At 52.2% G+C, this 25,722-nt stretch overlaps 1 protein-coding gene and 1 non-coding gene across 11 annotated transcripts in view; one reads left to right on the forward strand and one right to left on the reverse strand.

Annotated features, from left to right (window-relative positions):
• PIK3CD (phosphatidylinositol-4,5-bisphosphate 3-kinase catalytic subunit delta) overlaps positions 1 to 25,722 on the reverse strand; it is a 61,396-nt gene that overhangs the window by 2,231 nt on the left and 33,443 nt on the right. For 6 of the 10 annotated variants that reach the window (XM_005216942.4, XM_024976083.2, XM_059875264.1 and 3 more), the window contains exons 2-22: positions 12,186 to 12,358; positions 9,321 to 9,549; positions 8,966 to 9,195; positions 8,368 to 8,547; positions 7,906 to 8,055; positions 7,354 to 7,443; positions 6,150 to 6,371; positions 5,398 to 5,494; positions 5,175 to 5,305; positions 4,636 to 4,686; positions 4,375 to 4,542; positions 4,087 to 4,208; positions 3,745 to 3,888; positions 3,477 to 3,576; positions 3,130 to 3,308; positions 2,919 to 3,031; positions 2,621 to 2,699; positions 1,704 to 1,871; positions 820 to 943; positions 526 to 671; positions 186 to 318 (exon numbers count right to left, since the gene is read on the reverse strand). In XM_005216942.4, the coding sequence (XP_005216999.1) occupies positions 186 to 318; positions 526 to 671; positions 820 to 943; positions 1,704 to 1,871; positions 2,621 to 2,699; positions 2,919 to 3,031; positions 3,130 to 3,308; positions 3,477 to 3,576; positions 3,745 to 3,888; positions 4,087 to 4,208; positions 4,375 to 4,542; positions 4,636 to 4,686; positions 5,175 to 5,305; positions 5,398 to 5,494; positions 6,150 to 6,371; positions 7,354 to 7,443; positions 7,906 to 8,055; positions 8,368 to 8,547; positions 8,966 to 9,195; positions 9,321 to 9,549; positions 12,186 to 12,326 (2,997 nt within the window). In that variant the 5' untranslated portion in view covers positions 12,327 to 12,358. Of the gene's footprint in view, positions 1 to 185; positions 319 to 525; positions 672 to 819; positions 944 to 1,703; positions 1,872 to 2,620; positions 2,700 to 2,918; positions 3,032 to 3,129; positions 3,309 to 3,476; positions 3,577 to 3,744; positions 3,889 to 4,086; positions 4,209 to 4,374; positions 4,543 to 4,635; positions 4,687 to 5,174; positions 5,306 to 5,397; positions 5,495 to 6,149; positions 6,372 to 7,353; positions 7,444 to 7,905; positions 8,056 to 8,367; positions 8,548 to 8,965; positions 9,237 to 9,320; positions 9,550 to 12,185; positions 12,359 to 25,722 lie in introns of those variants that run through there. The other 4 variants (XM_010813246.3, XM_024976084.2, NM_001205548.2 and 1 more) reach the window with 3 other exon arrangements.
• LOC112441918 (U6 spliceosomal RNA) lies at positions 10,226 to 10,332 on the forward strand. The gene has a single exon (XR_003029874.1). It is a non-coding gene; the product is annotated as a U6 spliceosomal RNA (small nuclear RNA).

Raw genomic sequence — 25,722 nt, forward strand, 5'->3', positions numbered from 1 at the left:
TGTGGGGGACGGCGGGCGGGCCAGAGGAGGTACCGGCAGAACACGGGTTAATGCCGGCTGCTTCCTGCCAGATCCAGGTCCCAGGCCAGTGGGCCCTGTGGGTCCATCACACCTGGGGGTTGGGAGGTCTCAGGAAGTCGGGCTCCCTGGTCTCCTGCCCGATGGGGCCCTGCCTTGGCCTTTACCTTGAGATACTGGATGTCTTTGGAGCAGCTGAGCTCAGGCAGGCCTGCCGCCCGCATCAGGGCAAAGAGGTGGAGGAAAAGGAGCCCATGGCGCCGCAGGATGGTGTAGGCCCTCTCACAGTAGCCCCGGAACCTGCAGGGAGAGGCCGGGGAGGGGGCTTTGGGTCCTTCCGGCCACTTCCACCCCAGCCAGCCAGCTGGCCGGCCCACTCTTATCCCGGAAAGAGCCGTGTACACAAAGCCCCAGCTTCCTCCAACCCACCCCCAGCACTACCCCTCCAGGGATAAGCTGACTCCACCTGGGGCCCCCAGCACCACGGGGGGTCTAAGGCACTCCCACCTTTCAAACTTCTCACTATTATTCGTCTTCCCTTGCTGGATCACGTGGACAAAGTCATAGGTGAGGATGAACGGGACCCGCTCACGGTTGATTCCAAACTTGGTCTTGAAATTCCCCAGAAAGTGGCCGAAATCAATGTGGAACAGCTGAGGGGAGGGGAGAGCAAAGACTGAAAAGGAGTCAGAAAGGAGGGCGCCTGGCCCAAAGGAGCTGGGAGGGCTTGGAGGGGGTACTGCTGGCAGCTCTGTGCAGAGCACAGAGGCCAGGGCCTGGGGCCAGCCAACAGGCACCCACCTGCCCGTTCTCTCGGATCATGATGTTGTCGCTGTGACGATCGCCAATGCCCAGCACATAGGTAGCCACACAGTAGCCAGCACAGGAGAGGGTGAACTCCTCAATGGCTCGATCCAGGGCCTCCCTGGGGGGTGGGGATGGAAACCATGGCCACGCCACTTTGCAGCTTCTTCTACTAAGTCCTTGTGCCCTTCCCTCTACTCTGGCCTTGTGACTTGCTTGCACAAATGGAACATGGAGGAAGTGATGCTGGGCTTATTCTGGAGCTGGGTCCTTAAGGCACCTTACGGCTCCTGAACCTTCCTCACTGCTACAGAGGGAAGCTAAGGCAAGAGAGGCCATATGGAGAGAGGCCCCAGATGTGCCACCCTCCAGGCAAATCAAGCTACCTGATGAGATCAGCTGCATGAGTGATTCCAGCAGAAGAACCACTCAGCTGAGCCAGCTCAAGTTGCAGATTTGTGATTTATGCTCCTAAAGTTTGGAGGCGGGGGAACGCTTCCCAGGTGGTGCTAGAGGTAAAGAAACTGGCTGCCAGTGCAGGAGACATAAGATCCCAGGGTCGGGAAGATCCCTGGAGAAGAGTATGGCAACCCACTCCAGTATTCTCGCCTGGAGAATCCCATGGACAGAGGCGCCTGGTGCAGACATGACTGAAGTGACTTAGCAGCGGCAGCAGCAAAGTTCAGAGTGGTTGTTACATGGCAGTAACTAACCTATACCTGTGGGAACAGAGACCTGCCCCACCCCTCAACAGTGTCTATGGGATGGTCCTCGGGTGAGCAAGAAACCCCAGAGACTGTCACAGGCCCTTCTTGCCTTTGATTCCCAAACTCCACCCCTTGGGAAGGAGAGGCTGTCTGTCCCGAGGGCGCAAAACCTACCCAGGGTTCTTGGACTTGAGCCAGTTGAGCAGAGCATCCTTATTGAAGGCAGCCGTGGCCGCCATGTTGCTCTTGTTCAGCTGGATGTTGGCAATGGTGTCCGAGTGAAGCACCACCTCGATAAGGCCTGTGCGGTCCCCAGTGGAGAGGCAGCCGTAGGGGGTCATCCTAGCCGGGTGGGAGGAGGGGCAGGCAGACATAGTGGTCAAGGGCTGTCCCAAGGGCTGCTTGACCCTGAGGAGCTTAGCCCACAAAAGCCAAAGGAGATGCTACTCAAGTTGCTGCAAAAGAGGAGGTATGGGGAGGAGCCCTTGACTCCCAGGGCTCCAGGGAAGTTCCTTAGAGATGTCATACCAGAACCCAAGATGCAGAGAGGAAAAGTCAGCACCTTGGCTAAGCCCATGTTTGTTCAAAAAGAAAAATCCCAGTGACTGGATGAAGAAGATGGAGCAGAAAGCCAGGGATGCTGGGGAGCAAAGGACACCATAGAGGGAGACAGGTGCCACGGGCCAGGGCTGGCATTCTCTATCCTCATCCTATGGCCCTATTGCCTCCCTGACCCCGAATTTTAAACTGGTCCCTCTGGGTGGCTCAGTGGTCAAGAATACGCCTGTCAATGCAGGAGACAGGGGTTCGATCCCTGGGTCGGGAAGATCCCTTAAAGGGCGAAATGGCAACCCACTCCAGTATTCTTGCCTGGAAATCCCATGGACAGAGGAGCCTGGTGGGCTATAGTCCACGGGGTCACAAAAGAGTTGAACATGACTTAGTGACTAAACAAAAACAACAAAATTCTTAGACCAGCCAGTCTTATTTCAGGTTGAGGCAGTCATGTCAGCTTTGACAGGGGGCCCCTGCAACAGGATACAGTCCTAGGCCTGGCACAGGCACACGTGGATGACTGGAAGGCCTCTCACCTCAGGTCCAAGCCCTCCTGCTTCCACAGAATGTCCATGAGCTGGATCATCTGCAGGGTCAGCATGTCCTGGCGGAGGTCTGCACAGTCGCCCCGGGGAGGAACGGCATGAGTTTCCGGTGGGTTCACCAATCCCAGCCATGCCCAGGCCCCCGAGTCCCGAGACTCTGTCTTTTCCTCAGCTCACCTTCCAGGAGTCCTCCGCCCCCAGCAGGGTCTCCCTCCCCACCCAGAGCAGTATGGCAGGGTGTGTGGAAGCCATGGCCTCCCTGGGTCCTCCCTGGGGCCCGCCTGCTCACCGTCCCCATTCTTAAAGATGATGCCCACGGTGCCGTCGCTGCCTGCCTCCTCGTTGCTGTACATGACCCACAGGGGTTTCATCTTGGAGTCCATGAAGGTGCACTGCTCCACGCTAAGGGGCAGAGAGCAGTCAGCAGCAGGACCTCCCCAAGGCCTGGGGTTGGCTTGGGGTTGGGGGAGGGGAGGCCCTGCCCGGGGCCTGGGACTTACCAGACTTCAGCCAGCAGGGTGCTGGGGTCGAGTGGGGACTGCAAGTGGGAGAGGGCCTCCAGGTAGGTCTCCTGGCGCATGCACAGGTGCATCAGCTCCTTGGTCTGGGGCTTGGTGGTCTTCTGGGAGCTCACTTTGACGACGTCGTTCAGGGCCTTCAGTTTGCTCAGTGCTTCCCCCTGGCCGGGAGGATGGGAGGGTGTCCTGGGTGGACTGTAAGGAGCAGGCTCTGAGCCCCTGCGGGGCCCACGGGGTTCTACAGAGATGGGAGGGCGCTACTCTGCCTGGAAGCGGAGCTCAGGCGGGGTCATGGAGTGCAGGCGGGGTTGTGGGGTGTCACACCTCACCTGCTTCATCAGCACTTTCATGTGGTGGGTGCTGCCCCGGCAATAGGCTTCCATGATAAGGCCGAAGCGCAGGGCCACCGACGGCACGTGCATCTCGGAGCTGGGGGGAGGAAGCGGGGGCTGAGCCTCACCTGGTGGGGCCACACAGCCCCTCCCAGACCCATAGGAGGCTGCCAAGGACACCCGGGCCGGCCATCTGGTGGGAAACGCCGAGGCCAGCAGGCAAGAGGCCCCTCCTCCCCGTGGCCTTGCAGGTGAGTCCAGCTACCGGAGGTGCCAGAAGAGGAAGTGGCCGATCCTGCGATTGGCCAGGGCCCGGTCCAGCAGGAATTTGGTCAGCTCGCAGTCGAGGTAGGACTCGTACTTGAGCACCTGCACCAGCTGCAGCAGGTACTGGAAAAGCTCGTCGTCCCTGCAGAGAAGGGAGGCCGGCTGGGGCCTGGAGCTCCGCGTCTTGGGAGAGGGTCTGAGGCTGGCGAGGGGGCGGGGCTGGGGCGGGAGGCCGGCCTCATCTGAGCAGACCCCTAGGGCAGGTCCCCACCCGGTGCCTAGGCCCCGGGCGGTGGGGGCCAAGCTGCCCTCTGAGGTTGAGGAAGCCCGCGGCACTCACGTTAGTTTCCGCAGGGACTTGATGGCGAAGGATCCCACGTGGCGGTCGGGGAAGCTGAAGTCTAGCAACTCCAGGGCGCTCAGAACGGGCAGTTCAGGCCAGGAGCTGAGCAGGTAGAGCATCTGAAGTAGGATGCGAGCGGTCAGGGCGGGGGTGCGGGCTGCGTCTGGCTCCAGGCTCCGCCCCTCCCGCCCCCGCCCTACCCGCCTCCGCCCCGCCCCGCCCCCGCTCACCCCGCCCTCCCCGGGCTCCGCCCCCTCCCATCCCGGCCCCGCCCCCGCCGCCCACCTGGGCCACGTCCTCATGTTTGTTCCACTTAGTGACCAGCAGCAGCCGGGCTAGAGCCTCGGGAAAGTGCTCCTGGATCTCGTGCCGCATCTTCCACACTAGGTCCTTCTCGTGCTCGTACAGTTCCCCGGAACCCCGCCGCTCCAGGATCTCCCGCAGCTGCAGCTGCTGAGGGGCACAGGCGGGGCGGGGGTGGGGTGGGGGGCAGTGGTGAGGGCTGCAACCAGGTCCACACCCCACTGCCCACGGCCCCCAGCTCACCTCCTCCTCCGTGAAGCGTCCATGCTCTCCAAGCCGCCCCAGCTCCAGGATCTGCAAGAGTGACCCTGATATCAGCAGTGCCCCTGGGACCTGGGAGAGCCTGGGTGGGGGGCCCTGGGAGTCGGTGTCAATCCCTTGGCACTGCTGACTTCGTGGCGAGTGACCCTCAGTGGTGGGGATCGTCCCACCCACTACAGGGTGTTTAGCAACATCCCTGGCCTCCTCCCATGACATGCCAGGAGCATCTCCCCAGCTAGGTTTAACAACCAAAATTGTCTCTGGACATTGCCGGAAGTCCCCTGAAAAGACAAGTGGCCCCAGTTGAGAACCACCACTCTAGGACACATGAGGACTTCAGACAGTCAAGGAAGCCCTCAAATGTGTGTGGGGACCCAGCCCCCAGCCCTGGGCAATTCACAGGGTGCAGGGACCATGACCTGGGCGCCCCAGAGGCAGGGTGGGGACGGCTCATCTTTAGCCTTGAGGTTTCTGGGCAGGGTGGGCCCTGGACCCCAAATGGCGAGGACCCCCTCACTGACCTTGTCCAGGAAAGGGTAGTATACAGGGTGAGGGGCCACCTCAGGGAGAAAGATGACCAGGGCGGCTGCACTCTCAGTGTTGGGGTTACTCCGCACGGTCCCACAGGGGTTCAGTAGTTCCCCTTTCTCGTCTGGACACAGGGACAGATGGAGTTGCAAGGGGAATGTCGCCACGTCCGGATGCACCCCACATTCCCACCTCTCCCTCCTGGCCTGGGCCCACCTGGGACAGAGGGCCACATATAGAGACAGTGCTCGCCCGTCTTGAGCTGGTCCTTGTAGTCAAACAGCATGAGGTTGGCCCAGGCAATGGGGCAGTCCTGGGAAAGAAGCCAGGTGGGTCAGGGCCAGCCGCCCCAAAGGCCTCTGTTTGCTCAACTGCAGGATGGTTCCAGTCAGGCCACGCTGCCCTGCCCTCACCCACACTCCCTATGAGGCAGCCGGGAAGGTCAGCCACACTGGTTTCCTACTGCTCCCAGACACATCCCACCCTCGGCTTCTTGAGAAAGCCTCTCACAGAACATAGCAGCCCCAGAGAGCTGGCCCCAGTCAACCAGTGAGTCAGTGCAGTTCGGTGGCCAGTCACAGCCTGGTCCTGGTGACTCAGTGCTCGACCACCACTCCATCCCCAGCTGGCTGTTGACTTAGGCTCCCTGCTCCCTGGGAGGACACTGCGTTTTTCCTTCCACCCGAGGGAGAGGCCTCCAGGTTCCCTCAAGGACCAAAGGCCCAGGTCTAGATATCCCGAGCACCCCTGCTCATAAGCCCAGGATTCCAGCACCATCACACACCAGCAGGGCAGGGGGTGGCCAGTGGGGTGATGGGGAGGAGGCCGGGGTCTGCAGGCCCACCCAGACCCCATTCCCAGGATGTGTGCGTGCCAGCTGGGATGCTTGGGAGGGATGAACAGCAGCCCCAGGGGGCTGCAGGACAGGACCGGACCAGCAGGGAGTGACTCCCACAAGCTCCACCCACCGCCTTCTTGGACTTCTTCTTGGTGGAGCGGGCCTTCTTGGCCTTCTCGATCACAGCGTAAAGCGCGAAGCAGAGCCGGGCCATGCGGGGCAGGTCACAGATGTTGATGTCAAACTCCAGCCGCTGCTTCCACACGGGCTCCGAGCACACGCTCACCTCCGAGCTGGACACCGTCTTGCATAGCGTCTCATTGCCATGGAAGAGCCCGGCCTGCACCACCAGCTGGGGAAGGTGCACGCAAGTGACTGGTGGCAGAGGCCGGGCCCCTTCTCCCCCTGCATGCTCCCTTCCCGCTAGGGCTCGAATATCCTCCTGAAACATCCTTATTTCAAGTGGGCCTGAACCTCCCCAACCAGGTGCTTGAAGGTGGTCCAATAAGGGATGACTGGCTGCCTGAGGGGGAAAGAGTGATGGGGAGGGGAGGGTGGCGTGGGCGGCTCCCCACTGACTGTGGGACCCCGGGGCAGGTTGCTGCTCTGCTTTGGGCCTCCGTTTCCCTATCGGGGCTCAGGAATTCCAGGGGCCCCTCTTGGTCAAGCACACAAGAATTGCATGAGTCCCTCTAGACAGGGAAGGATTTAATACCCCAGATAACACCCTTCCCTGTGTCCTCCATCTCTGCTCTCACCCCCCCAGTCAGAAAGCTGCCTCCATGCACCCTTCCGTGATTCGTCTACGGGAAACCAGACCTGCCCTGTGTGTGAAGTTACCCCAGCCAGAAAGTGCTCCCCAAAGAGCCTTGGCTTCGTTGGGCCTGGGTTTCCCATTCTGCAAATGGGACGAGAAAACCTGCATCTCACAGGCCATCTTGAGGCCAGAGGTGGCGGGCATGTGTATGACTCAGAAGTGGGCCTGGCCCCCTGGCTCACTGGAGCAGCTCCTCTTCTGTGTCCATCACCTCCCAAGCTCCACATCCCTGGGCTGGGCCAGGCCCCACCACCTCCACCAAAGTCAATACCCAGAACTCACTGGGCCTGGTTTCTGCGAATCGGCCTCTCTGGCTGGCCGGCCCACCCCCCTCCCCCTTTCCTGTTTTGAAGCCTCTCACAACCACCCCAGGCAGGGATGCTGGGTAATGTGGTCAGGTGGCTTTCGTGTGACCCCCCTCCCTTCTTCCTCTGCCACCCCTTCAGGCCACAGCCACCGTGTTTTTGCAGAAAACACACACTGCCTGTGCCCTTCCCAGCCAGGAGCCTGCCCCTACCTTCATCCGCTCGTCGGCATTCACTTTGCTGCCCTGGATCAGCTCGATGTAGAAAGGCTGCTCCAGGGACCAGAGGGACACAGAGGAGGGCTGGGCAGGGTTAGGGGGAGAAGAGGGAGTTAAGGCAGAGGAATTCAGAGGAGGTCGATGAGGCCTGTGGCCACTGGGGGTGGGGTGAGGGTGTTGCAGGTTTACAGCCAGGTTCGGTACCTGCCCACAGCGCCATCCTTTACCAGAAAACCTGCCGTAGGGACACCCCCATGGCCCCAAGGCCCCCGAGCTCTGCAGGGCACACAGTCCTGCCTACAGGGCTGGAAGCAGGAGGAGCAGGAAGAGAGGGCAGCTGGAGAGCCAGGCCTGGAGGCTGCCCTGGGACGTCCAGACAGGCCCCCAACCCCAGCTCGAAGGCCCAATTCTCAATCCTGAGCAATCAAAAGGCATGAAACTGGGCAGGAGACTGCTGGCCCACAGTGTTGCCCAATAGGCTTCAGGGTTGGACCACGGGTGGGAGGAAGGGCTGGTGGAGAGGGTAAGAGCAGGGTGCTGGCTCACCTTCTTCATGGGGATGGGGGGTGGTTTGGTGCGTGGCTTCTGGACTTGGGGGGCAGGGTTGCTCTGCTCGTCCCGCATGGCGAGAATGGAGGAGGAGTGCACCATGGTCAGGTGCGGGGTCAGCCCACTGTGCAGGCAGCTGCAGATGTACTGAGATGGGGGCACAGGGTGAGCGGCCCCAACTGTTCCCTGGACCACTGACTACCTGGGGACCCCCCCCCACGCTGACCACTGCTCATGCCAGGCCTTCTGGGGTGGGGTCTCTCCTAGGCCCTTCCTTTCCCTGCCCACCTCCCTTGTTCATGAGGACAGCAAGTTCAACATGGGGACACCTTCATCGTGACGCCCAAGATCTGGCTTGCCGGGCTCAAGACAGGCTGAGAAGCAGCTCCCCCACCCCTACCCCTGACGCTGGCAAGGGCTGCGGGAGCCCAGGAATCCCTCCCAGCACCCAGCCCTCACCTGGAACTGGCAGAGGGGGTAGCTGCCGTACAGGTACTCGTGCTTGCCGTTCACCTGCAGCGTGTAGTCCTCAGGCTGCTCCACCAGCGGCTGCCGGAACACCGTGGCCTTCTTTCGGAGGGCACAGGCCATCAGTGCCAGGGGCACATCCTTGGTGGATACCTGGAAGGTGAAGCTCTCCTAGGAGGAGGAGGGAGGGTCAGCCCTCCACACCTGCAGGGAGCCCACAGGGCATAGGGGCACACGCGGGGTTGGGGGGCAGTGTGTGTGGCCCATCTGCATGTATTAGGCACACCCTACCCCCAAACTGTGAGCTCTGTGAGGGCAGCCTCTGATGACGGCACGTGGCCAACATCAGGAAATATCTGATGGATACATGAGCAGACTGAGAACCAGAGCTATCTGATCACTCTGCCTCTTGCAACTCGCCTGGTGGGAAGTTTGGCTGACCCCTCCTGTGCAATGGATAACCCACAAATACCACACAATGTTGTTGGAAGGTGGGTGGATCTGGAGGGCTGGTAGGGGACTGGGATTCTCGTAGGGGGACTGGGCAGCCTGCCTGCAGCACACAGGGCAGGCAGGAGCCTCAGCTCACCTCGCTGCCCTCAAACTTGACATTGACCAGGAGGACCCGATTGGGGACGCGCAGGGTGCCTGGCCCCCAGCTCCGCGCCGAGGGCTCCAACTGCAGAGGGAAGCTGTACTGCAGCCAGGCCTCCCAGCCCAGCTGCTGCCTGCGGGCAGCCGCCTCCTCGCAGAACTGGCGCATCTTGCCTCGGAAGTCATTCACCTCCGGGTCTTGCAAGGAGTCAAACTCGTGGAGGCCTGAGAGGCGAGGGAGCCAGGTCAGCGTCAGGATCAGGGGCGGGGTTGGGGGGGGTGGTCGGGGTGGGGCCCGGGGGGCGGGGGCAGGCCCGGCCGAGGGAGGACCGCCCGGCCCAGCAGGGCACCTTTGCCGATGAGCAGGCTGATCTGCGAGTTGATGAGCTTCTTCACGCGGTCACCCTCGCGGGCCACCAGCCGCAGGACGGGCAGGAAGGGCTGGATGTCGCAGAGCCGCCGCTGCTCGTCCTCCAGCTCCTGCTGCTCCGCCGTCTGGTTGACGCAGGTGAACACGTAGGCCTCAGGGTCACTGAGCATGTGGAAGAGCGGCTCGTACTGGGCTCGGTGCCATAACACCTGGGAAGACAGTGGCCCGTCAGCCCCGCCCCTGAGGTGGGCGGGGCCGTGGGCGGGGCCACAGGAGCCCCGGGCCGGTGGGGCAAAGGCAAGATCCCGGGACCACTACCCTCTCCATGCCTTGATCACTGACCACAGGGTTAGGGTCCACAGGGTCATTAGGAGTCGCTGACCCTGCCCTTCTATGAAGGGGACCAGGTAGGTGCTAACATCTGGAGCTGAGGGCCGGTCCTCCGGTCTCCCCTAGGCTACTCTGAGAGATGGCCAGCCAGACACAACCTCCAGGCACCCAGCTAATTGCTGTGGAGCTCATCACCCTGATCTTTCAACGCTGGCCACTAATTCAGAAAAGTTTAACACAATGAGGGGACCCTAAACACCTCTGCTGGCTCTGCTCAGTGTGTGGCCTTGGGTGGAGGTGTCCCCAGGGTGCCAAGTTTTAGTGCAAAGGTGCTCACCGCTGAGTCACAGAAAAGATGGAAAAGGAGAGAACGGCCCTATTTTTCTCCCACGGGGGATGGATAATTATGTTCCAACAATGCAAAGGGACAGAACACAGGTGTGAATGGAACCTAAGGATACTTGTACCAAGGGCACAATGCTGTACCAAGATACAGCATTCAGTGGGGAGAAACCCCAAGCTGTAGAACAGTGAATGTCATTCAAACCCATTCCCGTGCTCGCTTCGGCAGCACATATACTAAAATTGGAACGATACAGAGAAGATTAGCATGGCCCCTGCGCAAGGATGACACGCAAATTCGTGAAGCGTTCCATATTTTTTTTTTCTCTAAGTATTTGAGTTCAAAACTCCTGTATCTAAAGAAATACGGTTGGAGTCATTAATAAAGAAAATATTTCTATCTTAAAAAAAAAAAAAAAACCATTCCCATAAAAACAATAATAAATGTAATTATTACTACTAAAATAATAAATTTTTATTATTAAAATAAGTAATAATTTATTATTATCATAAAACAATTAATGAATGTATTACAGTAATTAATAATTACTGTAGACCAGGACTTGGCAAGCTACTGTTTGCCAAGTTATTGGAAGACAGCCATGCCAGTTCACTCACATGCAATCTACGGTTGCTGCCACCCCAGACAGAAGAACTGAGTAATCGAGACAAACACCATATGGCCAGCAAAGCCCAGGATATTTACTATATGGTCCCTGGTATAAATAAGAATATTAAGAAACTGAAATTGAATTGGGATATGAGGTGAGACTGCAGGGACTGATATGTTTTATATTTCTGTGGTGTTGGAATTTTAATAACGTGTCTACAGTACTGGAATTTTAATAACATGCATGTATAGATAGCTCTGTAAGCAGAAAAATACGATTCACTTTAAAATGATATTTACATAAGGTTAATAACACAAAAAAGATGTTATAATGTTAGCTCAGAAAAAGAATATAAAAATTCATAAAGAGAATAATCACAAAAAAACACTATATAGGAAAGAAAACAGGAAACAGCTAAAGTGTTAACTGTGATTGTCTCATATGGCTGGATCATGGGTAATTCTTTTCCTTCTAACTTTTTCTTATTCTCCTAAATTTCAATGTGTCCATATACTTTTGAAAAGGAAAAAAAGAAATTTAATTTGTATAGAAACACCCAGGGGGACTTCATTGGTGGTCCAGGGGCTAAGACTCCATGCTCCCAATGCAGGGGGCCCAGGTTCAATCCCTGGTCAGGGAACTAGAGCCTGCATGCCGAAACTAAGATCCAGTATTAAAAAAAAGAAAGAAAGAAACACCCAGGAAGGGAAGATTTTAAAAAATTAAACAAAACTCAAGTATGGTTCACTGCGTCTCTCCCCCCCCCCCTTTTTTTTTTGCTCCCAAGTGTTTTCAAATCTGGGGCTAAGGCCTTGTCCTCTGACATGACCCATGAAGTCCCACCCTTTGCAAGTGGGATAAGCCCTTGGAAAGGTCACAAGACACTATCTGCCAAATACCATCCAGACGTTTTATCCTTTGACTCAGTAATCCACCATGAAAATGATTCAATAAAGCCAAAAACTATTTCCAAAGATGCCGTTGACTATGACGACAGCTCTGAAGACAAAAGACCAGTAAAACTCTTAAGTGGCCGTGGATGAGCTGTGGTTTCAAACACGAGGGCAGAGTCATGGAGAGAATGAAAGGCCCCCCTGGGAACCAGTACCCCGGAGGTTTCACGGGAATCTAGGGAGGGACAACACGGCAACCCACTGTGGTATTCTTGCCTGAGAAATCCCAGGGACAGAGGAGCCTGTTGGCCCACAGTCCATGGGGGTCATTAAGAGTCAGATATGACGGAGCACTCATGCACGCAACATGCAATGATAAGGGCAGGAGCTGAATTTGGAAAGATAGGTAGATTCTAACTGTGGGTTTTAAAGAATTCTTGCACATTATTTTTATCTTTTAATTTTTTTTTTCAGCCACACTTTGAGGCTTTCAGGATCTGAACCCAGGCCCCAGGCAGAGAAAGCTCGGAGTCCTAACCACTGGACCTCAAGGGAATTCCCATGTCTTTTAAAATTCATAGCAGAGGATCTCAAATCTGAGACTGTGAGACTTTTTCTGTCTCTCTGAGTTCCAAGCTCTGAGGACTAGTTTTAAGGTCAAGATCGTACCTTCTTGATAGTGCTGAGGTTGGCATTTCGGGACACAGGGAAGTTCAGATAGACCCCCGTGGGGAGCAAGAAATCAACTGCCACGTTCTGATTCTCCTCCTTGGTCCAGAATTCCATGGGGCAGTCAACCCCGGGGGGCATCCTGCTTTTTCACTTCTCAGATACCAGTCGTCCTGCAAGGGAAGCAAAGCACAGTGAGGCCCTCAGGTGTGCTGGGTGAGTCCTTTAAAAGGACCCTTTGAAAACGCGAAGTCAGGACCTCTGCCAGCAGGAGGCTCAGGATGGAGTCCCAGCCAGGAGGTGGCTTGTGGCTCCTGCTGCCCCAGGTCACTGTCTAGGCTGAGTGTCCAGCCTCTCATCACAGGCGGGTACTGTGTCTGCCTCCCTCACGGCAGTGCCTCCAGTTTAAGACACCAACAGGACTTCCTGGAGTAGGAAATGGAAACCCGCTCCAGTATTCTTGCCTGGAGAATCCCATGAACAGAGGAGCCTGGCAGGCCAACTGAGCATGTCTACAGGACTTCCCTGGTGGCCCAGAGGTTAAGAACTGCCTGACAGTACAGGGGACATGGGTTCGATCCCTGGTCCAGGAAAACCCCATATGCCACACGGCAGCTGAGCCCATGTGCCACAACTACTGAGCCCATGCACTCTAGAGCCTGTGCTCTCCAACAAGAGAAGCCACTGTGATGAGAAGCCTGTGCACTGACCCTGCTCTCCGCAACAAATTGAGAAAATCTGTGCGTAGCAATGAAAACCCAGCATAGCCCAAAACAAACAAATAAAAATTATGAAAGGACACCAACAAACCCATGCCAAATCACTTTTCTCAAGAACACACACATGGGAGACCTCACCATGGCCACTAGCCGGCAAACATGGAAAATGGCAGGATCACTGGGCAGACAACCCTGGATTTGAGAAGGACCGAAGACTAAAGTTCTTTGAAATTTTATGACCAGAAACCAAGCAGCTTTGACCATCAAACAAGTTGTTGAAATATCTTGAAGTGAAGTGAAAGTTGCTTAGTTGTGTCTGATTCTTTGCGACCCCATGGAGCATAGCCCACCAGACTCCTCTGTCTATGGAATTCTCCAGGGAAGAATACTGGAGTGGGCTGCCATGGCCTTCTTCAGGGATCTTCCCAATCCAGGGATCAAATCCAGGTCTCCCGCTTTGCAGGCAGATTCTTTACTGTTTGAGCTACTCTGGGAAACCATACCAAACTCCCTCTCCAGCAAGTAACAAAATGTTACAGACACAATTAGAGGTCTCTGAGTCTCTACCCTGTTCTGGTTACCACCACCTGGATTCTGGTTGTTTACAGTTTCCATGCATGTTTTTATCCTTTTATTAGACTAAAATGTATCCACAAATGAGTCCTAATATTTTCCATGCTTTCAAAGCATTGTATGATTAGTGAGCCTTCTGCACCTTGCTTTTGCCATCTAGCATTGCAATCTAGATTTATGCATGCTGATACATGTAACTCTAATTCACTCATTTTAACTCGGGTGACTTTTCACTGTGTAAATAAACCACAATTTATTTCCTCCCCCCTTCTTTTGTTAAGGAACTTCCAGGTTTGTGTCTATTTATTTGGTTATTACATATTATGCTACAATGTATATTCTTGCACACATCTCCTTGTGTACAAGTGAGAGTCTTGGTGTTCTCTAAGAAAAATATAAATTTGAGCTACAGGTGTAATGTCAAAGTTACTTTTTTAAAAAAGTAAAAAGACACAAATAAAATTAAGTTAGTAATCTATTTTATTTAACCCACTATATCCAAACTATGGGGCTTTCCAGGTGGCACCATTGGTGAAGAATCCTCCTGCCAATGTAGGGGACACAAGAGACATGGGTTCCATCCCTGGGTCGGGAAGAGCTCCTGGAGGAGGAAATGGGAACCTGCTCTGGTATTCTTGCTTGGAAAATTCCATGGACAGAGGAGTCTGGCAGGCTATAGTCCATGGGGTTGCAAAGGGTCAGTCACGATTGAGTGACTGATTATGCATGTGTCCAAACTATGGTCATTTCATTCAATGTTATCAGTGTAGAAAAATTACTCAGATAGTTTACCTTTCTTTGGTGTTAAGTGTTTGAAATCTGCAGTGTATTTTACACTCACAGCACAATTTGGACAGTAGGTTTTCATTAGAAATATTTCATCTGTATGTAGATTTCATACAACTTACAGGTTAAAACTCCTTCTGCAATGCGGGAGACCTGGGTTTGATCCCTGGGTTGGGAAGATCTCCTGGAGAAGGGACTAGCTACCCACTCCAGTATTCTGTCCTGGAGAATTCCATGGACTGTATAGTCCATGGGGTTGCAAAGAGTCGGACACAACTGAGCGACTTTCACAGGTTAAAAAAGTAGGCTCATCGACTCAAGTTGTTCCAAGTATACTTAAGTTTTTCAATAACTGAATCAAGTATGAATTCTTACATTTAAATGAATTAAATAAAATGTTTAAAAATTCCATTCTTGACTTACACTCTCCACATTTCAAATGTTCAAGAAAGAAATGTGGCTGGTGGCTGCCATATCGTACAGCACAGGTGATGGGTAGATGCCTAAGAATGGAGTCAGATCTTAAGTATAATCTATGACAAGGGGTAACCACATCTTTAACTTTGTAATCTCCATGTCTTAGTTAGCACTTGGCATTGTCCAATTGTCTCATTTCTGCCAAGCTGGTGGGCACAAAATGCTCTCTTGTTTTAATTTGCATTTCTCTAATTATCCATAAAATGTTTACCTTCTGCAAATAACAGGCTTATAAACTTTTCCCTTCTTTGTCTGTCACTATTGTTGTTCATTAGAAAAGACCCTGATGCTGGGAAAGATTGAGGGCGAGAGGAGAAGGGGACGACCGAGGATGAGATGGTTAGATAGCATCACTGATTCAATGGACATGAGTTTGAGCAAACTCCAGGAGATAGTGAAGGACAGGGAAGCCTAGAGTGCTGCAGTCCATGGGGTTGGACATGACTTAGCAACTGAACAACAAATTGTTGTTTAGTACCTAAGCTGTATCTGACTCTTTTGTGACCCCATGGACTGTAACCTGCCAGGATCCTCTGTCCAGCGATTTCACAGGCAAGAACAGTGGAGGGGGTTGCCATTTCCTTCTTCAGGGGATCTTCCCGACCCAGGGATGGAACCCGTGTCTCCTGTATTGGCAGGAGGATTCTTTACTGTCTGAACCACCAGGGAAGTCCTGGGGTTGTCTTTTGCTTACTGGTTTGTAGGGTTTCTTTCTATTCTTTAGATTCAGTTCTTTAATTGCTTGAATGAGTTGAGAATATCTTCTAATTTGAGTCATCTTTTCATTTTACTTATGTGTCTTTTTAAGGAGCAGAAGTTTTGAATGTTGATGTAGTCAAATCTTGTTCCTTTATGTTTTATAAATTTTATCCTTTAAACAAATACTTCCTTACCCTAAGGTCACATCCGCTGAGATTGAAATGACTTTAAAAATAGCTGGAAGGAAATGCTTAGTTTGAGAGAGATGTTCTGGGGGCTCTGCCAGTGGGGCCCAGGCCTCACTCTTGGTTAGATGTAGAAGCTGCCCTGAGCAGCAGGACCAAGCATGCGCTACCGTGTCACCACTGTTGGGATCCACTTCCTCTGATTGTAAAACCACATCCTACTCTGGGTTCCTCTTTCTGAGAATGGCCAGGCTAAAGGCACGTTTTTTTTTTTTTAATTATTCAAAATGTGGATGATCATCAGAAATTCTGGAAAAATCCATTGACAATGGTTTGGCTGAGCTTCGAAAGTCAGGAGCATTTTTGACCACTTGATCCTGAGGTTAAGATGAGCACCTGGGGCAGGAGCTCCCCAGGACTCTAGCCAGAGAGATGGATGGGGCTCTGGGACATAGACATCCCTCACTTCCCTGCTCTCAGCGCTGTGGGAAGCCTTTGACTACCCCCATCCATGAGGCATGCAGGGAAACCCTTTGATATTAAAAACTAATTTCTGGGCTTCCCTGGTGGCCCAAGGGTTGAGAATCCACCTTGCAGTGCAGGGGATATAGGTTCGATCCCTGGTCCGGGAAGATCCCACATGCCTCGGGGCAACTGAGCCTGTGCGCCACAACCACTGAGCCTGTGCTCTAGAGCCTGGGAGCCACAACAACTGAGGCTATGCACTGCAACTACTGAAGCCTGCACGCCCTAGAGCACACGCTCTGCAACAAGAGAAGCCATCGCAGTGAGAAACCGCAACTAGAGTAGCCCCCATTCTCTGCAACTAGAGAAAGCCCTCAGACAGCAACAAAGACCCAGCACAACCAAATAAATAAATATTTAAAAACAAAACAACCCATTCCTAGAAGAGGAAGACTCGTGATGGTGTGGGCAGGACAGAATCAAATGCCAGACGGGACAGGAGAAAGATGGGGACTCTTTCCCCTTCTGTGGGCCCAGGACCCAGGGTGAAGTTACTAACAAGCCCCATTCTCCGTGAAGCCCAGACCCATCACTCTCGGTATAGATATGGGACTCAGATGCCAGCTAATCCAGAGACTTTAGAACTGCTCCAAGAATGCAGATTGGCACAACCACTTTGGAAAACTGGTTAGCAGTATCTTTTAAAGCTGGACACATATGCCCTGTGTGTGTGTGTGTGTGTGTGTGTGTATAGTTGCTCTATCGTGTCCACTCTTTGCGACCCCATGGACTGTAGCCCACCAGGCTCCTCTGTCCATCGCATTTTCCAGGCAAGTATACAGGAGTGGCTTGCCATTTCCTTCTCCAGGGCATCTTCCCGACCCAGAGATCAAACTGAGGTCTCCTGCATTTTTGGCGGATGCTTTACTATCTGAGCTTCTAGAGAAGCCGAAACACGTATGCCCTATGACCCAGCAGTTAATTCCATGCCAAGGTACACGCTCACCAGAAATGCTAGCACATGTGTGCCAGAAGATGCCCAAAAGAGCATAGCACTGCTACTCATAACAGTCCCCAAATGGAAACGTGCCACATGCTCATCAGTAGTAGAATGGAAAATACTACTTCTTTTCCCCATGAAATTCATATAGCGGTTTCTTCTTCCCATGGAATGTGTATAGCAACGAGAGTGGATGATCTATAAATTCATCATATAAGTGAATCTCACAAATGTAGGGCTGAGTGAAAGACGTCAGGTACAAAAGACTGTGTGCTCAAGAGCCCATTTATAAGGAGAACAAGCACCGGCAGAACTAGTCTGCATAGGCAGATGAAGAGATAGGGGTTACGGGGAGTGAGGAGGGCAGTTACCCCAGGGAAAAGGGGCACAGGAGTGCTGGTAATTTTTCATTTTTTTTTTCCCCCTGGGAGCCAGGGACCTTTCACAAACTCATTCCACTCTCAGTCCAAGTGGCTCAGGTGGGTTGACTTCACTCCTGGGTCCCCAGGTAGCCTGAGACCCAGGCCCAGCTAATCAAAGCCCTGTGTCTTCTCTGGCCTTGGGGACTGGACAGGAAGCAGGAATGGGACATAGGCCCAACCAATCGTATCTTTCTGGCTACACTGATTCCAAGATGGGCATGTGACTATCAAGTCCATCCAATTGGTTTTGACATCTGGGCTTCTTTGGGGACTTTTTCCTGGGGGAGGAGAAAAGACAGAATATCTACCTAGAGTTGGGCTTCCCAGGTGGCTGAGTGGTAAAAAAAAAAACCTGCCTGCCAATGCAGGAGACCTAAGAGACACGGATTCGGTCCCTGGGTCAGGAAGATGCCCTGGAGGAGGGCATGGCAACCCACTCCTATATTCTTGCCTGGAGAATCCCATGGACAGAGAAGCCTGGCGGGCTACAATCCATGGGGTCGCAGAGAGTCGTACATGACAGAAGTGACTTAGGACACGCACACACACCCTAGAGCTCCTGGTGACCACCTGCTGCCCTGAGGGCCGGGACCTGAGAAAGAAGCAACGTGGAGGAGAGCAGAACTCTGTATGGAACGCGAAGCAGAGTCCTGAGGACAGCCTGTGATTCCCTGGATCCAGCCATGCCTGAAACTGCATTTCACCTTGGACTTTTCCATTCTATCTGCCAAACTCCCTTCCCTGCCTTTTTTTGTTGTTGTTAACTTAAGAGTAGTTTGAGGTGTGTTTTCCGTCACTTGTAGCTGAAAGTATCTATTTCCATGACTAAAGTAGCACATTCCTTTTGGGAAGCTTCTAGTGTTTGGAGAGTTCTTTGCTTGGAAACTGGCCCACCTCTATGAGCCAACCCCCGTCCTTTGTGCTGCCACCCAGAGGCACGTGGAACTGTTATCTGCTGGCCCTCCTGAAGGATGGTAGTTCCAGCATGTCTGTTCTCCCCACAACGCAGATTTAGACCCTTTTGCCAAAGTTTAGTATTCCAAGAAAACAAGATGGGGCCTGGCAGGCCAATTGTAGAAGAATGTTCTGGGCACCAAACTCCCATTTGTTTGGCCTAAAAGTATATCAGGTTTCCCGCCTCCACTCTCCCAGCCTACCCCACAGAGTGTTCTCTGGTAGCCACATCACCAAGCTTGGGGGCCGCCAACCCTCCAGATATTTCTCACAGTAAGCCAGGGTCTCCCAGCCTATGTATGCACGCAAGCTAAGTCAGCGCTTCAGCCTTGTCCAACTCTTTGTGATCCCATGGACCATAGCCCACCAGACTCCTCTGTCCCTGGGATTCTCCAGGCAAGAAAACTGGAGCAGGTTGCTACGCCCTCCTCCAGGAGATCTTCCCAACCCAGGGATCGAACCTATGTCTATCTGCATTGGCAGGTGGGTTCTTTACCACTAGCACCACCTGGAAGCCCCTCCCAGCCTGTACAGGAACACTAATGTCCTGAATCTGAATGCAGAAACTCACAATTATTCTCATGGAATAATTTGCACTCATGAATGGAATTTCATCTCACAGAAATAATCTGTACTCATGTATTATGAGATTTGACACTTTGTATATATCACTCAGGCTGAGATGTATTAGTTTATTCAACTAGTATTTATTAAGTGCCAGGAATCACGAGAGGTGCTGGGAACACACAGGTGAATGAGACAAAGGGTCCCTCTCCAGAAAGAGCTTACACACCAGTAGGGGAGACACAGTAGACAAGATGGATGTTTCTGCAATGATGGATCAAGGTGGTAAATGGCAGATTGTCAAGTGATGATGCGAAGAAGGACAGCAGGAGGGGCTACCACATGCAGAAGGCTGAGAAAGACCACTGTGAGGGGAGGACATCGGGCAGAGGACCTGGGTGAGCCATCACGTTCAGAGCCGACAGCAGGCGGTCCCTTGCCTCTGGAGCATGTGGGACGGTGGGATGAGATGGGCTGAGAAGGTCAGCGGAGGCCAGTCTCATTGAGCCTTCACAGGGAAACACCTGGCTTTCACTCCAGGAGTGATGCACAGTCCTGGAGAGTTTTAGGCCAGGGAGCCACCGGATCTGATTGGCATCTGAAATGATGCTGTTGGCTGTGGCTACGAAGGGCTAGACAGTTGCAAGCAGGCAAGAAGGAGAGTGTGGGGGAGCTCATGCTACAGATGACGGTGGCTTGATCTAGGAAGAGGAGATGGAGCTGGTGAAAGGAAGGGAACCACATACATCTAGGAGCTGGTGGGGGGCAGAGGTCATCAGATGGGGGACAGTGAGGGAAGGAGCAAGGATGACAGGCAGGTTGAGCTTGGGAGACTGGCTGGATAGTGGATATTTACTGAGACAGGAAAGTATACTGGAGAAACAGATTTGGAGGGGATTGAAATAGCAAGAGCTCCATTTCAGACACGCTGAATCAGAGTTGTTTACTGAGCACCCCAGTGGAGACATCCAAGGGGCAAAGTCACAGTAAAGCTCAGAGGAGACTTCTTTGGGGTCATAGAGACATCACTTGGGGTCAGTAGGCGGCCATGGAGCCATGGGGACTGGAGGGTGAGTGAGGGCCAGGACCACCCTCCGGGGACCAAAATGGGATGGACCTAAGAAGAACACTGAGCCATCCTTCTCACTCCGAGTTATCCAGAATTTTGAGAGAGGGCTTTTCTATTTATCTGCATCTGATTCATTCATAAAAGATCAAAGAAAACTGGACCAGAAAGAGCTCGCTTCCTTTCACCTTCCCACTTCCGGCCAGCACCATCCACAGAACAGCTATGCGGCAACAGAGCCATCCCAGCTGGGGGTTTGCTGTCCCCATCCTCTTTGCAAGTTGTTCCAAGACATTCCTGGATAGATGCACTTTCTTTGGCCTGAGAATGAAGAACAGTTTCTCAGCCGTGAAGGTCTGAGGGGTCTGACCTGAGTCTTAAGCGGTCAGCAGAGGAATTTCTCCAAAGGTTTCGCTAAAAGGACATCCGCCAGCCCCATCCTTCCTTGTACCTCAGGAATGTTTCAGGGGGCCCTAAGTTATTTCTAAATGTGTCACTCGCTCAGTCATGTCCGACTCTTTGCAACCCCATGGACTGTAGCCTGCCAGGCTCCTCTGTCCTTGGAATTCTTTGGGCAAGAATACTTGTGTGGGTAGCCATTCCCTTCTCCAGGGGATCTTCCTGACCCAGGGATCGAACCTGGGTCTCTCACACTGCAAGCAGATTCTTTACCATCTGAGCCACTAGGGGAGTAAGTTATTTCTAAGAGAAAAGGGCAATTAAGGGATGTAGGATCCCAGAGCCACAAACGGGATGGGGAGTGAGCCTGTAGCCCATACGGGTAGCCCAAACGGCCCCTGGGCTGCCAGACCAGCTGCTTGTCCCTAACTCGGGACAACTGAAGGATCCCTTCGTTCCTGCTGAAACTCCACTGTGTGTTGGGGGGGCGGGGTTGGGGGGCTCAGAGCATCTCCTGAGTTGGCTAGACTCTGCCTTGTCCCAGTGGCCATCCCAGATGTAGCCGACATGCTCACCAGGAACTGCTGCTCAGCCTTTGTCAATGTAAAAACTGTCATTTTTGTGTTACAGTCACATGTCCTGGGAAACAGCTTCCCAAGGGAACACATGAGTCACTCTCAGCAGGCTCTGCGCAAGGGATAGGCAGCGGGAGAAGGGAAGTTGTGTCCTGCTTGTTGGAGTGATAAACAGCCTTCTCCCAAAGGGATGCCCTGTGCCTTCGGATATTACTCTAAAGCAAGAGTCTAGCGGTCCCCCTGCACCACTCCTATGAACCTGCATAGAGAGAGACTTTCATGTCCTTAACCTGAGGACAAAACCTCTGCCCAATGTCTGGATTTCAGAGACTAACATTACAACCCAATTAGCCCAAGGGAAGGAGCCTCAGTCACAGAAAGTTGTAGAAGGTGGTTATGCCCACAGTCAAGGATCTACAGTAAAGTGGAAGCAGTGAGATTTTATTTTCTTGGGCTCCAAAATCACTGCAGACGGTGACTGCAGCCATGAAATTAAAAGACATTTGCTCCTTGGAAGGAAAGCAACAACAAACCTAGAAAGCATATTAAAAAGCAGATGCATCACTTTGTTGACAAAGGTCTGTACAGTCAAGACTGTGGTATCCAGTAGTCATGTACGGATATGAGAGTTGGACCATAAAGAAGGCTGAATGCTGAAGAACTGATGCTTTCGAACTGTGGTGTTGGAGAAGACTCTTGAGAGTCCCTTGGACTGCAAGGCGATCCAACCAGTCCGTCCTAAAGGACATCAACCCTGATTAATCACTGAAAGGACTGATACTGAAGCTGAAGCTCCAATACTTTGGCTGCCTGATGCGAAGAACTGACTCATTGGAAAAGACTTTGATGCTGGGAAAGACTGAAGGCAAAAGAAGTGGGTAACAGGATGAGATGGTTAGATAGCATCACTGACTCAAAGGACATGAATTTGGGAGATAGTGAAGGACAGAGGAGCCTGGCGTGCTGCAGTCCATGGGTCACAAAGAGTAGGATACAACTTAGCAACTGAACAAAATAAGTATCTGCCATCCACCCAAGGTGGGAGAGGAGGGGAGCCAGCAGCCACGTGACAAGGGGCTGGGGACCTCAGGGCTGGCCTTCCATATCACACTGAACAAGCAGGGTCCACATTGGGCCCCTTGACCTGGGTTTATTTTCAGGACTTCTCAGCCTCAAAAAGTCCTGTTGCTCCAGGCAGCCTCCCACGGAGAAAGAAATGAACACTTTTCCTGTTGCCCACCTTAGATGGAAAGTGCCAGCAAATGAGTACACGAGAGGCGGAGTGGAAGATGCTTGATGCTTTTACTCACCTCCTGGTGAACCTTCTGTATGTTTACTCCAAATGAGTTTCCAGGAACCACCACCCTGCTCTGGCTGCTAAGAGATCCTCCAACCACCACATCCCCCCAGAGACCCTCAGGAAAAAGAAGGTGGGGCCCTCCTCAACCCAGAAGGCTGCAGATCCCAAGTCCTTATTCATTCCTTCACTAGCCTGTTCATTCACTCAAAAATGTTTATTTGAGCACCTTCCATGCGCCCATCAGAGAGTGGGACAGGCACCACTCCTGCTCTCATGGAATTTTTAGTCTAACAGGAAAAATCAAAAAATGAAAAGAAACATTTGAATAATCACGATGATTTCAGATAGTATAGGCTTGGAAAGTGATAAAACAGGGGTTTGCTGGGAGGGTCTCCTTTGGATGACAGGTCAGGGAAGGGTCCTCAGGTGAGATTATATTGCAGGTGAGGCCCAAATGATGAGAAGGATCCAGCAAAGCTCTATGAAATAGGGTTCCAGGCAGGTGGAAGGGGAAGTGCAGAGGCCCTGAGGCAGGAGACCAGGAAATGAAAGTCACGCATGAAGGGCAGTCTGGGCAAGATGATGAGGTGAGAAGTCAGGTGAGGAGTCAGGCTTTGGCACCACTGTGGTGGGAAGTTAGGGGATTTTAGGCGGGGAATGGAGAAGGCCTGATTTTATGCTTAACAGAGAAGACTGCTTCAGCTGCTGTGAGCAAAATGGAAGGATGGGAAGCAAGGATGGAGGTGGGAAAGCAATGGGGCTAGGGACCCGGGTCAGAGCTAGCAGGGCAGACGAATGAGGGAGGGTGTTGGGCCCTGCAGGCCACAAAGCGCCCCGAACCTCTGTTCGTAAGGAGCTAGCAGGCAGGCAGTCCAGCAGCCCAGCCTTGAGGCCTGCATCTTCCTCTTTCTTGAAAAGAATGAGGCCACAGGCCAGAGGAAACTGCATGGCCCAGGGCCCTCATCAAGCACACTTTTAGGATAGATGTGCTATTTTTCCAGACTATAGATGCTTTCTTTCTTTTGGTCCAGGCAAGTTGGACATCCCAAACACCATCCCATGATGAGGAAGGATGGGTTTGTCTGGAGGGCTGTCTAACTCCCCAGCTTCTGCCATGAGAAAAAAAGGGGTCAGAGGAGTGAAGAATGGGACAAAATAACAAAGTAATGGCACATTGTGCAGAAGGCATTTCGATGTCCCCCTGGAAGGTAAGCTGAGGACATGCACTGCCTTACTCCCTGGTCTCCTCGTCTACCCACTTCTGCCTCCTTCACTTAAAAAAAAAATACATTTTATTTAATTCTTTATTTTCGGCTGTGCTGGGTCTTAGCTGAGGCACCTGCGATCTTCGCTGTGGCAAGCAGGCTCTTCACTGTGGTGCACAGGCTCAGTAGCTGTGGCTCAGGCTTAGCTGTCCCACAACAGGTGGGATCTTAGTTCCACGACCAGGGATCGAACCCTCATGCCCTGCATTTGAAGGCAGATTCTTAACCACTGGACCACCACGGAAGTCCTCTTTCTCACTTTTTTTTTCCATTCTCTCCCATTTTAAATGTATCTCCTTTGAGTCCATATTATTCAAAAGGGCAGTAACTTCTAATTTGAATATTTTAAAAGGAAAAATACTCTCAGTGGGGGGTGTGGGAACTAAGACAGACATCAGAGAAGGAGAGGGGTAGGGCTTTGGAAGTTCTGTTCTATGTGGAAAGAAAAGACAGACTTCTGACTTCTCCTGCTGCCATCAGAAAAAACAAGCCAACTGTCCTACAGAAAATTCTATCTCAACATCTCCTAGGATGCTCAGTTCATGGTGCACCTAGGAGGCTCAGCACTATATAGAGAAATCAAAGAGAAAGATCCAAGTTCTCATATTTGGTCAATTTGGGGAACTGTCCTAGGGAGCAATTCAAAAGCAAAAAAGAAAAAGCTATATACACAAAGGGCTTCCCTGGTGGTTCAGCTGGTAAAGAATCTGCCTGCAATGCAGAAGACTCCGGTTCAGTTCCTAGGTTGGGAAGATCCCCAGGAGAAGAGAATGGCTACCGACTCTAGTACTCTTTGTCTTCCCTGGTGGCTCAGGCCAGGGAAGTATATCCCAGTAAAGAATATCCCTGCAATGCGGGAGACCTGGGTTAGGTCCCTGGGTCGGAAAGGTTCCCTGCAGAAGGGAATGGCAACCCACTCCACTATTCTTGCCTGGAGAATTCCATGGACAGAGGAGTCTGGTGGGCTACAGTCCATGGGGTTGCAAAGAGTTGGACACGACTGAGCAACTTTCACTTCACCTATATGCACAAAGATATTCATTGTGGTATTATCTGTGAAAGTTATAAATCAAAAACAATAACGAGAAACTTCCCTGGTGGTCCAGTGTTTGAGACGCTAAGCTTCCAATGAGGGGGGCCCAAGTGCGATCTCTGGTCAGGAAACTAAACCCCACAGGGCACAACTAAAGTATCCTGCATGCTGCAACAAGGATCCTGAGTTGCAGCACAGCCAAACAAATACACATCTAAAATAATAATCATGAAGAAATGGCTAAATAAATTATCATATATACAACAAGAGTGAATACAGCCACTAGAACAACACCCGTGCATACTACATGACGCCGCAAATAGACCCCACATTAAACAAAACCAATACGGCACATATAGTTATCATGGCAACATGTTTGTGGACAAAACATTTCAGCAAGCATAGAGAAAGTGAAAACAGCTGTATTATCAGTGGAAGTGGCTATCATAATAATGACTTTAAAATTTTCATACCTGTGAAAGTTATGAAAGCACAGGATTTTGACAATTAATTAAAACTAAAATGCTCACAGCGAAAAATTAGCAGTCCCTTGACCTCCACATCCGAACATACCATCCCCAATATCAGTTGTTCCTCTGGGTACTCATCTCTGCATTTCTAAATAATAGGTTTAGATTGATATTTCTTGATCTTCAACTTTTAACTTCTTTTCTTAATATTTACTTATTTGTTGCTGCTTGTGGGCTTTCGCCAGTTGAGGCGAGCAGCGGCTGCCGTCTAGCTGGGGTGCACAGGTTCTCACTGCAGCGGCTTCTCGCCGCTGAGCATGGGCTTTGGAGCACACAGGCTCAGTAGCTGCGGTGCATGGACTTAGTTGCCTTGCAGCATGTGGAATCTTCCCCGACTATGGATTGAACCTGTGTCCCCTGCATTGAAGGGGAGATTCTTAACCACTGGACCACCAGGGAAGTCCCAACTTTTAACTTATTTTAGAAGATAAGTTTGTGCTTTCCTGCAGCTACACACACGCACAGATCCTCTCTCCCATCTTCTAGATATACCAATGTGATCATTTTTTGTTCATCAAACTTCAG

Source organism: Bos taurus, chromosome 16 (genome assembly GCF_002263795.3).
Source record: "Bos taurus isolate L1 Dominette 01449 registration number 42190680 breed Hereford chromosome 16, ARS-UCD2.0, whole genome shotgun sequence".
NCBI lineage: Eukaryota > Metazoa > Chordata > Mammalia > Artiodactyla > Bovidae > Bos > Bos taurus.